Source organism: Erithacus rubecula (assembly GCF_903797595.1).
Source record: "Erithacus rubecula genome assembly, chromosome: 3".
NCBI lineage: Eukaryota > Metazoa > Chordata > Aves > Passeriformes > Muscicapidae > Erithacus > Erithacus rubecula.
In genome coordinates this window covers 78,617,098-78,634,853 of record NC_136689.1, presented here as the reverse complement: position 1 = coordinate 78,634,853, position 17,756 = coordinate 78,617,098, and the positions used below count along the sequence as shown (strand labels likewise).

Below are 17,756 nucleotides of genomic sequence, written 5' to 3'. Positions count from 1 at the left end.
TTCTTGTCATTTGCTATCAGAAGATATATCATAGTCTTCAACTAAAACTATTTAGCTGGAAAAATCAGTGATAGAAATAGTATATGCATCTCTACACAAGGTAGCTTGACAGAATCATCACTTAAGTGAGCAATTTTTGATGAGCAGTGGGAAAGAAAGCAAGCTCTTTCAGGAGATATACTCCCCTTCCATATTTCACTGTGACAACTCCTGGGGACTATTTTGTCTTTTTATTAGGTTTTTTTTTGCAGCTGTTCATCCATAAGCTACACCAGACTCTCACTCCATTAGTTTTATTTAATAGTTTATATTTCATCTACCATACCTCTCAAAGGAAGACAAATCAAATAAGGACATTTCTACTTTGGCATAACAGAAACTACCAAAAAAAAAAAAAAAAAAAAAAAAAAAAAGCTTTGATCAGTTATAAATAAAATGAAAGTGTTGATATCTCTGTAAAGTTAGGACTAAGTTTACAAGCTTTAAAGCATCTACCACTCAATAGCAGTCAGCCTTGGTTGCTGTTCAGCATCCCACACAGTATTTACCTCTGGTGGATCTAATACTGTTACAAGATGACTTTAGAGACTAGGGCATTAATGCAGCACTCAAAGGGATTTTAACTGCTACAAATTGATTTCTCAACTCCACGTTGGTCTAGCAGCACTGACTACATCAATAGATAAAGAGAGCATTTTCCTGTAGGCATTGATGGAGCCAGCAAATGTCACAGGAAGAATATGGATATCAGAAAGGTGGCTGGTTGAAACCTGCCAACTCCTACTGCAAGACTCATTCAGAGAGGGGCTTCTCACACACATCTCTCTTCTTATATTTTGATATCCCAACAAATCCATTCCTAACAGAGAGATTCAAAGACAAACTTTTCAGGCACCTTTTCTTGGGGTCTCAAAACTTCTGTTTTCTGGAAATCCTCAACTAAAAGTCAAATGCTGTGTGCCCACACCAACTAGGTTATCCAGCTATCACTTACTGTATTCTACATTGCAAATGTGTTTCCACGTGTACTTTCTAATAGTTATTAAGGACTTTCAGCAGATTATTGTGCGAAGTATGAACTACAGTTTGCCAGAATATTTTTCAAGAGATGTCAGTTCATAAAGGCTGAGGTATGCCATGGATATGTACTAATTAATGGTATTTTTTACTATAAAGGTCAAGAGTGAGTCTGGAATTCAAAATCTTACTAGATCTCATATTAAAGATCTGAGCATATATGTTTCTATATAATTATATTTCCCACATATATTTACAGCAAAAATAAACTGGTTTTCTGTTGGTAAACTCAAACTGTGACACTATCTTTGGCTATATCAACTGACGCAACTGGAAAAGCATGGCCTCTATCCTCAAAAAGCCTTAGCATTGTGACTTAAAACTGGAAGGCCATCACTAGAAATTAAATATGACTGAGAATAAGAGAGGTCTAGGAGGCAGGATTGGTCTAAACTCAAGAAAACCTCCTAAATACTGGCTGAATTAGATTCATAAAATAACACATTTTTAATCAACTCCTAGAATATAGCACTGCTAATAAGTCTCGATTATTTTCTTTTACAGTTGCACATATAAAGCCAAAAAGTACATGCAGTGATCTCTTACTTCGTGAAATTAAGAAGCTAAGTGCCAGAATTTTAACCACCCTACTTTAATTGCTTCAATTTAAAATATTGTGCATGTGTGTTCTGATAAAACTTAGCATTTTAAACTAAATTATACACACATTATGAATGCAAAGGAAACTAGGTATTTCTTCAGAATAACTAATACTATTTAGCCCATCAATAAGTGAGTGATAAAGATCCCTCCTTCACAATACACTGGTGGTTTGCTGTTCTGTGGTACAGAGTTCATTCTCCAGTGTACTGAAGAACAGGACAGCCAGTACCATTACTATTATTAAACCATTAAAGTGCCAGAACAAAATACTTTCTCTAAAAAACACAGCATCATTTTCTCTAAATTTATGAAAAGAATGGGAACAAATCTTTTTTCAATTAAAATTCAATAAATTTTAATTCATTGGAATAAAAAAACTTACACATGTGCTTTCTTAGAGAAACAGGAGGAATGCAGTGTGTAATATGATACATCTTAATCCCTACATCCTCATAACTAGAAACTATTTGGAACTCATTCTAATGGAAAAAATCTCAACTCAAATAAACAAAAAAAGTCAGATAAGTTATTAACTGCCTCAGGTTTTTACAGAAAACATCCTCCAAGCATTATTTGCTTTGTTCCAACTGTTCCTCAGCATCCCACTCCAATATTCAAGATGACAACCACATGTATGAAGAGCTGTTCTGGTGAAGGAAGGAACTGTGATGCAGCTCCAATGTACAAAGGGCTGTGTCAGGTGTGAGCAGGGACAAGAGCAGTTTGGAAAGGCCACACGGGCATGCAGGGATAACGTCAGGTTAAACAAAGTTCAGTGTGAGTTAGGATTTCCATGGAATGTCAAGGGCAACAGGAACAGCTTCTACTGCTCCAATAGTAATGGAAGATTAAAGAGGGATGAAGGGTTGAACAGGGAAAACATCAATCTGCTGCTGACTTGGGCAGATGACATGAAATGGATGATGCTGAAGGACCCAATACCACCACTAAGGTATCAAAGGCATCTGCTGTTTAGCAGAAGGGGTTCAAGAGCTACCATTTGGAAAATAAATGTTTAATACCCCTTATTCCACCTGAGCCAGCAACAAGTGGAATAACACAAGGGTTGACCTGGGACCCATCCTGTTTAACACCTTAATCAAGAAGGGGAGGCAACAGAATGCAGTCTGTAAAGTTTGTAGATAACACCAAATTCAGAGAAGCAGCTGATAAACTTGAGGGCAGGGCTGCCACCCAGAGAGACCTAGGTGTATGAAGGAAGGGAAAAAGTGCAACTTCATGAAATTAAGTGCACACATGTAGAATTGTGCACTTGGAAAGTAATAACTCCATGCAACAGTACAGACTGGTTTGAATCACAAAGGGAAATGAGTCACTCACCTTTAAGTGACACATTCAGCCTCAAATGCTGAACAAAATTTGAAAGCGTAGTTGTACTTAATTTGCACAAAATACAGCCTAGATTTTTATATAGCACTGAATTTACCTTTTTCCCATGCCATCCTACATCAAAAGCAGAAGTTTCCATAAAGTGGTTACACAATACTTAGCCTACTTCTGGAAAAGACTTTTGGCATTTGCATCTTACCTTTGTATGCAATAATTGGGTGTTCAGCTCTGTGGCAGTGGGTATCTTCTGTTGTTGTTGACTCCAGTATTCCTAACACCCCAAGTCCTGCCAGGAGCAGTGTGAGGAAGCAGCTTCCTTTCATGATGGTCATGCTGTCCTCCACAGCAGTCACTTCTTTTAACTGTCTACTGCTCTTGCACTCATGTGGGAAAAGCACCTGGAGAATTCAAATAAATCTATTTAAGAACAAGAGCAAACCACAGAAAACATTAGACAATTCTTGAAATTTAAAACAAAACAACATTGCTTTCTTTCTGTGCAGCATTTGACTACTCAAAAGTATGCTGTCAGCTGCTCCTCTAATTACTTCACAAACCTATCATCAGTTGCCCAATTTAGGAAAATTGATCTGTCACCCAGAAGGATGGAAAAGCTGATACTCATTAACCCCTCTCTTTTATTTTGTATCATGTGGGAAAAAGAATATTCTCCAACATTTTTTTATTTTATCCTCTTAGATAGGACAAGCATATTTTAATTAATTTTCCCTGTTTACTTGGATCCACTGCTTCTTATCCAGCTTTCCTCAGAGACGAAGTGCTTTGACTTCTTGCAAGTACAAGGTTGAAAAGGAATTGCTCCCTCACATGAATGGCTACTTGGAGATAACAACAGCCCTAGAGTGTGTATTTTTTTGCCTATCTGTAGAGTTTCTATGGAACAGCAGAGAAAGGGGCATGACAAGTTTCACCTCAATGCTCTGGCACACACTTTTGCTTCACAGCAGTGTGGCCACTGGTTTTGACACCATCCATTAGTTCCCATCCATTCCCTGAATGCTGACAAGGCTGTGAATTGCAGACTCAAATGATAAAGACCTCTTTCTAGTACAATTTAGATACCAATCAACAATGCAATCGTTTTCATTCAGAATCAGAAAAAGTTTGAAGTTCAAATATCTGGTTTTTTGAAACATCCAATAACCAGACCTTTATATAAGTAATAGAATATATACGGTGTTAATATAATTTTAGATCCAACCCAGTTCCTCTAGTTTCATCACTAAAAACGTGCCAAGCAGTAACAACACAATCACAGAACCCAAAAGAAACTTTGACCACTAGCAGCTTTGGTGGTGCACACAGGTTTGTGTGCTGATAACACACAGACATGAGACATCATTGCCTTTCAGGGGGAAAGACCAGAGATTTAAGACAGCTCCATAAAGACAGAAATGTCACTCTGCTAATTAATGGAGAAATTCAGGAAAAGAAAATCAGCAATTTTGACTTCTAATATGTTTGATCTCACTGAATTTTAGTGTGCTGTTTAATAAGGGGGAAACTTTCTATAAACATCTTAAATACATAAAGCAAAGGGCTGTTAATGAAAAGACACTCCACAATAACAGGTGTGTTCTAAAAGCTACACTGAGAAGGCAGAATGGATAGTAAGCACTGCTCCCTAACCTTACTAGCACCAGACTTCAAAAGACAAACTGCTCTTCTCTTACCACCTCACTTTGCTTCCTTTAGTTGTCTTTCAGCTTAGACATGGACACTTCTAATCCTCACTAATACAAACTAAAATAAATAAATCAGACATAATCTGATCATAATACACCTGAGCAGTAAATCTAATAGTCAATTTTATCTTCTTTGCTAAATTTTCTTAAGTTGCTGAAAAAAACAGGAGAAGCTTTGAGGCAGTTAGATTCATATTCCCACCTTCCTAAGTAGTGTCTTATGATGTCATGTACCAGTATGAATCTGGCCCTACAAATTGCTTATGGCACACAACAGGCAGTATCTGTCCACAGAAATTCTGGGTACTAATGCATGTAGTGCATAAAGCACTTGTTCCAATGTTTAATAGTCCATTTTCTGCAAGATTGAGATTTAAATGTATGATGCATTATCCTTACACAAATTCAAGCAGTTTATGTGGGTTGTAAAATTCCTGTTTCTAACTTACAAATCATACAAATACTAACAGCTACTTCCAATTCATATTTCTGTAAATTACACTTTTACATTTTAGAAGCAAAATGAAGCTCTGATACCTTCATGAAGTCTCAAAAAATGCCCTTCTTGCACACAGTACAGCAGCAAGTATCCCAACATCTAGGAATATGGTACTTTCATGTTTAAAAAAAATAAAGCAAAGAAAAAAAAACCAAACAAAACCCAAAATTTTATTAAGTTTGAAAGTCTCAGAAATACTCATAAATACTCATAAATATGTGAATATAATAGAAAAGAATTAAAGAAGAATAAAAAAAAAAAAACATTTGTACTGAAATCACAGCATTCTGTGACACTCTGGCTGTAAATGAAGCTCATGGTCTTTATATAACCAGGCTTCTGTATCCCAGCTAGTTTCAAACAGCAAATTTCAAAAAAACCACCAAGCTCAACTCAGCAAACACAGCGAAAAGATAATTCGGTTTCTCCAGAAACAAAGAAAAGGACCACTACTCTTCATCCCAAATATTAAATACACACAAAGGTATGAATGCCTTGGTTTCAACTTTAAAAAGGATGCTTAACTTCATGGAACTAATAGTGGTGTTAGTAAGGACTAAGATGTAAATGTTAAGAGGTCTGATGTCTTTTACCCTGCAGGTATCAAGAGACTTCTCCCACCTGTCCCCCGTGAACAGAACTCAGTAGCAGAAACAAAGATTCCTCCACCTTTCCTTGGCCTCTAAATTCAAACAGCAACTTCTTTCATAACAGACTAGTTACATGCCATAAGTGCTGTCTGACACAGTTGTTTGCATGTTATAGTCATGCTGTGGAAGAATTTTGGAGCCAAGGACTTTTTCCTTACTAGCTGAACTCTTCCTCTCACTGCATGCATCTCACATGGCAAAAACTGAGGTGGAAACTCTCTCATTTAGAATATCCAAAGACAAGGAGAAAGGAGAAACAAAGAAAGGTGTGAATACACTTCTCATAATATATATCAGAAAAAAACAGTAACAGTCTAAATTTCTCTTTACCTCAACCTCTGGCTGTTTATATGTACTGCACTATTTTATTAATTTAATTATGATCTTGGATGTATTAATTTAAGTATATTACTGCAGGGAACTGTGAGGACAAGCTTACTCACAACAACTCAGAGGAGAATCTTTAGAGGCCCTAATTGACAAAAGAACAGTAAATCAGTAGACAGAAACCTCATCCCAAGTTCTTTAAGTTTCTATCCATTTCACTAAACTACTGTATGTATGGAAGAAGAAAGGAGTCTGCAGACTGCACCTGTTACATTGCTAGAGTGAAAAATAAAAACTGTATTTTTTAAAGATCCACAAACAAAATAAGGAAAACCAGCCAAACAAAACTCTTCCCTCAAAAAACAAAAAAGCCTTACACCCCCAACTTCCACAAAAAATACAATTAAATCCCTTCCAAAGAAACACACACCTTCAACATATAACCACAGCATGCAGCGATGAACAGACACCTCAGAAACTATTTCAAAACTGGATCCTTTTCCACAGAGGGATTGTAGGGGCCAGATGGCTCCCTATGCACATCCTCCCATCGCTGCCACCAGAGCAGCTCCAGCAGTCAGAGCACCCCACACTGACCTGAAACACTGACACGAGCCAGGAGGCTTGAGGCAGACAAAGAAATCTTTCCTGAAATCACCCCTTCTCCTTACTGAAAGTGCAGCCTGCATGCCAAGAAGTGATAGCTGGCCTGAAGCAATAGGACAAGACAAGACAAAGCCAAGAGAACCCTGAACATGAAAAGATTAAGCTGCTTTCCTTGATTTCTGTATCATTTCCATATGTAAAGCTCTCTCAAAATTACAATAATGGTCAGGTCAAAACTCTTCAAAACACATATGCAAATAGTGACACTGAATAGCTTTTTAACTATTGCTAAATATTTGGGGAGACTGCACATTAACCTGCTATTTGAATAAATTTTCTAGCAGAGACCTTTATTCATTCTTTCAACAAGTTGCATTTTACAAGTTTGTAAAACAATCTGAAGATGCAAAATTAGAAAGAAAGCAGAATAAGCAGCACTATAAGATGCAATTTATATCAATATATTATTTTATTCCAGTATCTAAAGGGCCTTGTGCACTTACTCTATCCCTCATTCCCTTTGTTTTGAACCAACTTGACTAGAAGAAATATAAAGATGAATGAGGCCCATTAGGCAAAGGTATTATATTTTACAAATGTAGCCTCTGGTTTCTCCAATAATGGTATTTGATGAAGAAAAAAAAAACAGCAATTCAAGATTTTCTGTTTCAGCTGAACCAAAAAAAGACACCTATTGCTAAAGAGAAAACACAACAGCTAAGCATGCAAGGCAGGTGACTGCTACTGCTAGGTCCAAGCAGATTCATTTAGAGGCTATTCCCTCCAGGCACTGAAGTCATATATTTAAAGCCAAATAATCAGAAGTCAATGTTCCTAGATCAGTTAAAGTACATCGTGTTGGAAGTACAATTTATCTCTGAGTTATAAACTACATTTTCCTTTGTTCAATCAAAACAAGCCACTGTATGCAAAAGCTGCCACACTAGCTGCAGCTGTTCCATAGCAAAGATGTTTTCAAACAATTACCTTTGCTGATCCTGTAAGTGACAGTTTAAATGACATTTTTAGTGAAAGAAGAAGTGAGCTTATTTCAATATAAGTGTACAAACAGCAGGGCTTGGCATGTTTAAAATATGCCATTTTCAGGACTGATTCTGGGTACAGGCATTCATGAGCAGTCCAGGGTTTCTTTATACTCACACCAGTTTTTGCTCTTGCAGAAACTGCTCATGTGATTTGTTGCAGGAGACTCATTCCACTTTCCCTGGGCACTCTGCTGCACATCTTTGCAAAACAGTAAAGATATGGGGAAAAAAATTGCTCATGTGAAGTAACTACACCAGTTGACCTTTTTGCACTAGGACAAACCAGGAAAAAAGTACTTAACTAATGAAACAAATTGTACATCTTATGAGTTCATTAGAACATAATGGATTATGAGTACAAAGAAAGATGTTGTCCCATATTGCTAATATGCACACTTTAAAATAGCAATAATTATTTCATCTTTGGTCAATTTTATGAAAATATGCAGTTTGTCTACTGTATTGCTAGTGGTACCTTTTTTACAATTTATTAAAAGAAGAGAACATTTGTTTGCTGCTGCAAGTGGCAGGAAAACAGGGAGAACTGTTGTTTCTTCTTTCTTCACCAGAAAAGACAACACTGTTGTGTATCACTAGTAAGCATGTAGATAAATCAGGAAAGAGGGTATCATGAATATCCCTACAATGTAGCTCAGTGCCTCTTTATGCAATTTTTCTTGGCTTGTTGAAGCCAAACTCCTCAAACTCATACAAAACATTTGAGAGGAAGATTGTTAGAGAAAGGAATACAGAAAAAAGACTCTATCACCACACCTACCAAAGAATTTGGCTGAATAATAAGGCAATGGGTATGCTCTCAATACACCAGTAGTAACAAGGGCTGGAGCTCAGAAGGAAAAAGGGATGGAGGCCAGAAGTAGGCATCAAGAGGGCTCTTAAAATAAATAAATAAATAAATAAATAAAACCCAAAGAAAATCCCCCAAGCAGTTGCTTTTATTGTAATGCATCCTTTTTGCTGTCAAATGCACAAAACCACCAAACCTATACCTCTTTATAGTTTAATTGCTTTGAAATACATTCCTTACTCAGTTCACCTCCAGAAAAACAATTTGCTTATCAGTCAGATACACAATTAGATTACAGCAATATCTCAAAGATCACCTCACTAAACTTTGAGATGAGACTGGAGGCTACAGGTCTTCTTCAGTGAAATAATCCAGTTGTACACCATCAAGTCTCATCACTGGACCCAGTAATGCAGACTGTTTACTATGCAGCAGAGCAGCATATCCTAATTTGTATTTGCATAAAGTGAGAGTCAGCTTCAATTAAAAAACCGATTACTGGAGTTCCTTCAACTTTTTTTTAATACCGTCATTCATTTCTGCAGTGGTGTGAATTTTAAGTTCTGCAAGAGGCAGACAGCCATCAGCTGTCATTGACTAACAATCAAAAATCAGTCCTTGAATTCATAGTGACATTATGCCAAAAGACAGCTAATATCTGTAGCTAAGGGTGACAACTCATAAAACAAGAATCTGTCATCAAAGCTAGTTGTCCAGCACTTCTCCTAGAGCTGATGTGTGTGATTTCAGCAAAGGAAATGCTGCTTCGAGAGCACTGGCCCTAGTGGAGGCAGGAGTTTGTAATTACACCTTGGAACTGGATTGTCACACTGTGGGCCTCCCTGCCTCATCAGTGGGGTGTACAGCAGAGCTTGAGGAGCTCAGCTCCCTAAGCAAGCACAGGCAACCCAGCAGGACCATGCAGGAGAGAACCACAGGCAACTCAGGGCCGGGAATAAAGCCAAATCAGCATAGACCAGGCCCTAGTCCCAATAAAACCACAGCACTTTTTTCAAATCCCTTTTTTATCTTAGCTATCCATTAGCTCCTCAGCCTTTTTGATATCCTGCCAAGACACAGATCCCTACTGAAAATTTCCTTCCACTCACATCTAGTGCCTTGTTCCAGTCATCGAGAAAGCCTTTCCCCACACAGTGCTTGAGATATCCACTGAACTCTGATCCTTAGACTGGGCATCAGAAATGAGGCAATAAAAGATAAACTTTAATTTTTCATTTATTTTGAGGCAGTAAACCTCAAAACTCAGACAAACTACAAAGCCAGCAAAGCTTTTCTTTTATAAAATAACTTTAATGGAAAAATGAAATGGTAATGATTGTTTGCAAATAAAAGTATGAAAAGTGAAAGAAAAAGCAAAAGAGGTTTAACAAGGGAAAGGCATGAAGTGAAAGAAAATGGTCCTGGAAAGGACAGAAATGTCAACTAGGGCAGGAAAAGGAAATGGAGAAAGAAAGAACAGTAGTGAATAACAACACACATAACCCCGCATTACATCTCTTTTCTCTCTACACAACACTTGCCTGCTCCTTTTCTCATTGGTGCTATTACTGGCAAACCAAACACATTTTCTTAGTGCCCCACAGACTCTCAACACCATCAAATACACAGAACAAGCTGCTCTGCTGTAGAAATACAGTTTCAAGTGCTGAGTAACAGCAGTTCAGAATAGAGTCCCTGTAACAGGGCCCTGTTCATTTTATAAAAGCTACAGAGTTTCAAAATGCAGTCAGGAAAATGCTGAGAAAAAGGACCCATTGATAGCTGCAAAATATCTAGAAACTCCCATTTTGCAGTGTGAATTTCAAAAACTTCCTGAGCCTGAAACTGCAACAATGTTCTGGAAAAATCCCACTAGGTGCCTGCTGTGGTCTTACTCTCTTCCTGAGCCATGTGGTGTCTGCTCCTGACTAAATGCTGGGCTGGATGCCCCTCTGACCAAGCACAGACACATTTCCATTTTCTGCAAAGGTCTGAGTCTCATACTGCAAACTTTTTAGGAAAAGTGAATTTTGAAATTTCACCAGCGAATTCGTGATTTTCACAATCAGGAATCTATGTGGGACCAGGGTCACAACTACAAGCAAAGCTGTGACTTAAATGGCATTAACAATATGCTGAAACTTCACTATATATAAAATGCTCTTAAATTGCAAAAGCTTGTGTTTTGAAAGCAGTCCAAAAAACTGGAAAAAAGAAAATAACAAAAAAAAAAAAAAAATGTTTAGAAACATGAACAAAGCAGAAGTTCAGGACTGGGAGGAGGTCAATGCAACAGAGCAGAAGATGACAATGCACTGAGAAAAACTAGATGGGAAGAGAGAAGTTGTATCATTGAGCGGAGGATGAAGAAGATTAGGGTTAGAGTTGAATGAAAAAATTTTGTCAAATCTTGAATATGTATAAAAGTAGTTTCAAACAAAGACCAAGTTAATGGAAGCAGGCAAAAAAGTGGCAATAAGAAAGTAATGCAGGCTTAGCTATTGGATTCTATGTAAATTGTGGAAAAGCAACACAGATTGGAGTCACATTTGTTGAATAATTAAAAAAGATCATCACATCACAGATTATTGCTGTAGCCATCTGGACATACTTTTTTATATTTGTAAACTGTACTAAAAAACTTGCCAAAATTTGTACACGGATGTAAAAAACCAGAAGGAAGACAGTGATACAGCAACTTCAAATTGCTGTTTTTTGGTTTTTTTAAATTATATTCAACTTAAAACAATTCTCTGTCATTTAGTGTACCACTGCATAAAAGTACTTGACAGTACCTGGTATTTAGCTTTCATAGAAAATTAATATAATACATTTTAAATGTGAATCATCAATCTAAAACACAAAACTGTACTGTTAAAACAAGACTGTTAGTGGGTATTGTGTACATTAATACTAGGCAAACTTCCAAAATAAAGATTATATTAAAGCAGTTACTACCTTAAAGAACTGCTGGATGAGCTCCAAAGTGTCATGAAATGACTATTATGACACCCTGCTTCAGCTAGATAATAAAGGCAACTTCATCTTCTTGCAGTGGGTTCAGTCCTGAAGTTTTTTGGTAGTTTTAAAGGGTACTGAGTATTAAATAGACATATGTCAGCAAATGCAGGGTGGTCATAGCTGAGACAACAAAACTGTAGTGGAGGAGAGCACAACTTTTATGGCAAATCCACTCAGCTCTGTGGCCCCATTTGCAAATGCATTTCAGACTCACACCACCTCTCAACTCCCATCTAATCACCATCTTTTGATTTGTTTCTTTCCACCAATAACCAATATATTCTGCCTTCACAGCAAAAGTTAAGTGAAGGCAAGGTTTATCAGAAGGTATGAAGGACAAGGAGAGGTAAGGCAGCTCAGAGTTCCCATCCCACATCACTGCTACAAAACACTTCTGTTCCCCACCTATTCATTCATATGTAGCTTTTCCATCAAGGTAAGCATTCAACACACACACACATCTCACCAAGCTTCTGGATTCTTTCACCAGTTCTTGGATAAGCAATGGGGTATCCAATGGGACAGGTGGCCTGAACCATCCAACAGTTCAGTCTACATTGATTATACAAATAAGTACAGATAATATAGAATTAGTATCAGATAATGACAGAATGGGTTTGGTTCTAGGTCCTAGGTTGGATCATCTAGGTTCAACCCCGGTCATGGTGTCCCATAGGCAGAGACACCCCCACCAGAGCAGATGGCATAAGGGGCAAGTCAAGTAGGCTGCTACTTCATTTTGTTGCTCTTTAACATTATCACTGCAAAGATGATGATTTATATAATTTATACATCAACAAGATTTTTAACACACACAAAGATTTAACACACACATGAAAACAGTATTTAATGTTTCCTCCAATTCCATTATTAACTCCCACTATTATGAGCAAAGGGGGTTCTACCAATTCAAATGACGCCCTTCAGTATCAGATATTGCACAGAGATTTCTGATTCAATTAGAACTGCAACAGAAAATCAGACAGTTCTCCTCTGTATCAGTTCTGTCTTCTGAAGATGTTCATCAGAAACACAGGGAACCCTAACAAAGCTATCAGAATCCTGGAATAAGATGCCAAAAGGAAAATATTTTATTTCTGTTATATCTTTCTGAAAGTTCATCCACATTTTTAGTTACTCACTAAAGTAAGATACAGATATTTTAAAGTTTCTGTGAAATATCAAGTTAATAAATCCCTTCCTAAATTAAACCAGGTAAAATTAAAAACAATGGAAGGCACAAAGATTTTGAAAAACTATTCGACAACTAAAATACCCAAACCATCAGAGGTGATAAAAACAAAAACCCAAATTCTTTATTACTGCAATACTTATACTCAAGACCCCATGTATTCACATATAAAAGGTTTTACACATATGAGGAACATCCCTGTACATGCCTGAACCTTGTCACTACAAACTTGCTTACTGGATCTTAAAATATATCCCCCTCCCAAAAAAAAGTCCTTCCAAAGAAAATAAATCATAATTTTACTTTCTTCCTCCAAAACGACAGTTAAAAATTTAAAATCTATTTTTAAATCTGTTGAAGAGCAGTATGACTTGACACAACAGAAATCATACACTATCTGGTGTAATGCTCTCAATGAAGCTGTCAAACAACAAATAAGGAGATGTCAAATAGCCTGAAGTTAAATGAGGAATGAATGAATTGCTCTTGACATACTTCTTTCAACAAAGGAAAGCCTCTTGTGAGTTTGCTTCTGAGCATAGACCATGCTGCTCTGTGTATTTGAGTCTCAAAAATAAAAAAATAAATATACTCAATTTTTTTCCCAGTCTGAAATATCCTCCTATTTTATTTAGATTACTTTGATTTCCATGGTTTATCTAATTCTTAATGATGATGCTCTTTTTAATGATTTTCATTTACAAGCTTTCAGGAGAAAAAAAAACAATTCCGTAAAGTTATTTCACAAACTAACAATGTTGTGAAAATTCAATTTCTTTAGTGACATCTATCCCAATGGTTTCTCAGTGGCTGACAGCTTACATCAGTCAAAGACTAAATTACGTGAAGTGTCACTGATGTCTCCATCATATCCAAAATCACTTTGGTAGCTTTGTAGCCATCATTTCTCATTTATCACTTTGGAATCTTATAAGCATATGGTATTATGCACAGATTGTATACATTGAAAAATAGCTCTGACTGCTCCTTTTGAGAAATCTACACTTCAGAGACCAAATGTGTCAAGGTCACCCTCAGTTCCTAAACAGAAACACACAGGATGATTGCATCTTTTTCTAACAGTGGAGGCACAGATTCAGCTTTCTATGCCTGGTTAGTTTGTATACAATTTTATAGAACGTCCACAGTTGCATAAAGGGAAACTTTGTGACCATCCAAGTCATCCAAGGCTGGGTGACTTCGTGCGGTCTCCAAGATCCTTAGTGCTGCCCGAGGCAACCAAAAACATACATTATATATACACGCCCCCAAACCCCATACAGCAGGGCCAGCACCCCGTTTTGTGCTCCTCTTGTCCATCCACTCAGCCTTCCAGCCTCTCTAACTTCCTCTCCTTTCTGAGGTAAACAAAACACGCTGTCATCAGCAGAAAAGGGCAATCATTTAAATACAAATAAAACACTAGCTTTCCTTTCCTGAATTTGGCTTTATTTTTGACAGTGATACAAAAAATGCTCTTACAATATCAAAATCTCACAGTCTCCATCTATTCTCTTCTTCTACAAGTCTTTTGAAGTTATATTCTATCTATTCTTTCAAGGAAAATGGCCATTAAACAAAAAAACTAAACAAACAAACAAAAAAGAATCCTTGGAAATCCTTGTCTATTATTGACACAAGGTAAAACACAAGTACAATGAAATATTTTGCAACTAAAACCTTTCCTTTGGCTGGGGTGTTGAAAAGTCAGAGCAGAAAAGGGTCACTTTATGCAGCAGTGGTGCAAATAGATACAAGTATCACAGGTATGAAAAGGGCCTATGGAATCTATGGCTGGAATTCAAAATAAAGAGCCCAAAATAAGAGAGGGAAAATGCTGAGGATGAAATGCCTTTCCACTGGGTACTTTGTGCAATAATAAAATGCAGAATTTGATCTAGAGAAGGACAAAAAGAAAAGAGTCTGGACACAGAAAAAGCCCCACACCAAACAAGGGAATTTGTATATATTGGATGCATCTGGCCAAGTTAAAAATGGGCAATTTCTGGCAACATGAGAAGACAGACATTTAATACCAAGGAGTAATAACAAACTTCCTAGTGCGATGTGGTTTCTCTACTCTAGCTCAGCATGCTTCACCCCAGAGAGGATGGGACTCTCTCTGAGGGGCACACTTTGGATACAGGAACAAATTCCCCCCATCCCTTCATATGTGGCCAGCTCTTTCTCCTGTTACATGCCACTTTCACCATGATGTTGATGGTACAGTTGCAGAGATCTAGCAGAAATCCTAAATTGCTAATGTCACCAGGACACATTCTGTTTCTTTCACTACAGCCCTACCAATTTCTACAACTAATAATACAACCGTACACAAACACCTCTTTTACAGAAGAAATTCAGGGCAGAGTTCATAGCTCTGCTTTTTTAAAAGACACAAACCTTCATTTATGCTGTAATAAACACATCATACAGTAAGATGTTGAAAACAGAAATTGAAACACATTGCTCTCACTATGAAAAATCTTTGCAAACCTTCAGTGCTCTATAAACAACAAATAACTGAAACAGAGGGCATCTCATCAGGTTAACCATGAACCGTGCTGCCAAGATAGAGTCTGCTCCAGCTAGGCTGTGCTAGCTAGTACATGGATTAACAGGGATTTCAATTTCCAGGGCTGTCAATCTTGCATGTTTTCCAGCACTGGATTTCACCACATTTTATAAAGATACAATCTGAATCTGAGTGAAAAATAATTCAAACTGCTTCAGTGGTGTTGCCAAAAGGGCTTCCAGAGCGAACAGATTATACATATTTTAATGCACACACTGCAAGTATTAAAATCTCTGTCATATGAAAAAAGAAAAAAAAAAACAACATATAAATGCACCAAACTTGGATCAAAAGATTCAGCTCAAAAGGTCTCAAAACAGCGCCCTTTTCTACAAATCCTTCTGATATTTTCAATCATCACGACATGAGAGAGCATCCCATGAAACTTTAGACTAATGAGAGATATCTGGAATAATTAAAGGTAGCATTGCTATTGCAAGGAGTGTGACCTGAAGGAGGGCAGCTGTACCAGTGGGGGGAAGCTGAACCTTACTCCTAATCAGAGTTTTAAGCACAAGTAAAAACCAGAGAGATTATGTTATAAATCAAGGGCTATTTAGTTTCACACCAGGTGTTAAAACTCTGCTTCTAGATGCCATTAATCTCAGAGATTTAACTAGCTTTAATGGGAAGAGTCTCATTCTCTGCAGCAAGAGTCTTCCATTAGGCACAATGACCTCATCCATCCCTCCCTGATCCTTCTTCACCTCATATGCAGATTCAAGCACAGCACAATTCATCACTTCAGTACAAAGCTGTTAGCAGCTCAGTGATCTGCAGTTATATTGCACACCAGGCACAAAGTTTCTGAAAGAGAATGAAGCTCCTTTGACTCTGAAATCGCTACTGAAGCAATTGCTTTGAAGCAATGCAGATTCTTTATATCAGGGAACTACTACAATGAGCTTTTCATTGTTATGTTTCATTTTTTAAAATTCCACAGGTCCTCCAACACAAAGGGAAACCCTCATCACTAGACATACAGTGCCACAAGGAAGACACCAGAAGAGTCAGAAGCCCAGAAAGAAGTATTTTTCTTCATAAATGGATGAGGTCAAAGAATTGGGTGGGTGGAGAAATGGCTGACCTATGCATTACTTTAAATTAGTAATGACTTATGTTATATAATTATTCTTCTTTCCCTCTTCACTCCTCTTATTCCACAATTTCCATCCATTTATCTAAAACCACATCCATGTATCTCCTCTTCCTGCAAGAAAAATACTCTTTCCTCAGGACTGCACATCACTATTTGAAATTGTCTTACCATTTTTGTCTTCCCAAGTCTTGACCATGTTACTTAGAAATTCTCAGTCTCCATTTCAACATCTATAGATGCATTTTTGCTACTATTTTAAGAAAATTCATTTTTGCAAGAGCAACTAACCTCTCTGATCTAAAAAAAATTCCCCTTTGGAACTTTTTTGATTTCAAGTCTCCTTGGAAGACTTCCCAGAGGAAGTACACATACTGGTAGAAGAAGTTGAAATGCTGTTTAATACTTGTATGGATCCATCCATCTCATCCATAAACCACTGATGAAAAACCAAACACACTGTTTAGACACATTCCCAGTACCTGCTCCTCTCTAAATTCCTAAAATTACGTTAATTCTCATTAATACTCATTAATTATTCAAACTTGTTTACATCTTTTCATTCAATTCCTTAAGATAATTTTACCTATTTTCCTTTAATCTACCATGACCATCTTCCTCCCCATAACCTTATCTGTTGGAGGCATTTCAACTGCTATCATTACAAAACCTCACTTTTAGCCTTTCCCCTTTGATCATGATAATATAATTCCAACCTTGCTTATGAAGCTAATTTGCAATCACAAAAGTATCCCTGCATTTATCAGTATTTTCTCATTCTCTTTGTACTTCCTTTAGGCTTTGCCATTTCATCTTGCCCCTTGAAGTTTACTGTCTGTACACCAAAATGGGTGTCACTAGAACTCACAGATTGACAAAAGGTGTTCTGGTAATTCCTCACTCCCTGACAGGCACTACAGACTGTACAGGGAACATGGTAAACAGAAAACTGAGATTTTTGGACTAAGAACTGAACCCTCAAAGAAACAGCTTGAACATATTAAAAAAAAATTTAATTGTAATTTATCAAGTGCCAAAATAAGATAAAAAGCACTTATCTTACAATGATGGAAAAGGCTCCAAGCTCAGTGGGAGACCTCAAATTACATAACAGCTTAGCATTTTTTAAAATAGTGTTAGCAACAGAGTTCTCTTCTGGGACTGCACCCTGCAACCTTACTGTTCATAAAATAGCATTGA

The 17,756-nt window shown here is 37.2% G+C and overlaps 1 protein-coding gene across 2 annotated transcripts in view; it reads right to left on the bottom strand.

The window, feature by feature from the left end:
- The window catches only part of SEMA5A (semaphorin 5A), a 304,799-nt gene that overhangs the window by 203,522 nt on the left and 83,521 nt on the right, over positions 1-17,756 (bottom strand). For both annotated transcript variants that reach the window (XM_079301152.1, XM_079301151.1), the window contains one exon: positions 3,230-3,428. In XM_079301152.1, coding sequence (XP_079157278.1) covers positions 3,230-3,362 — 133 coding nt within the window. In that variant the 5' untranslated portion in view covers positions 3,363-3,428. The remainder of the gene's footprint in view (positions 1-3,229; positions 3,429-17,756) is intronic.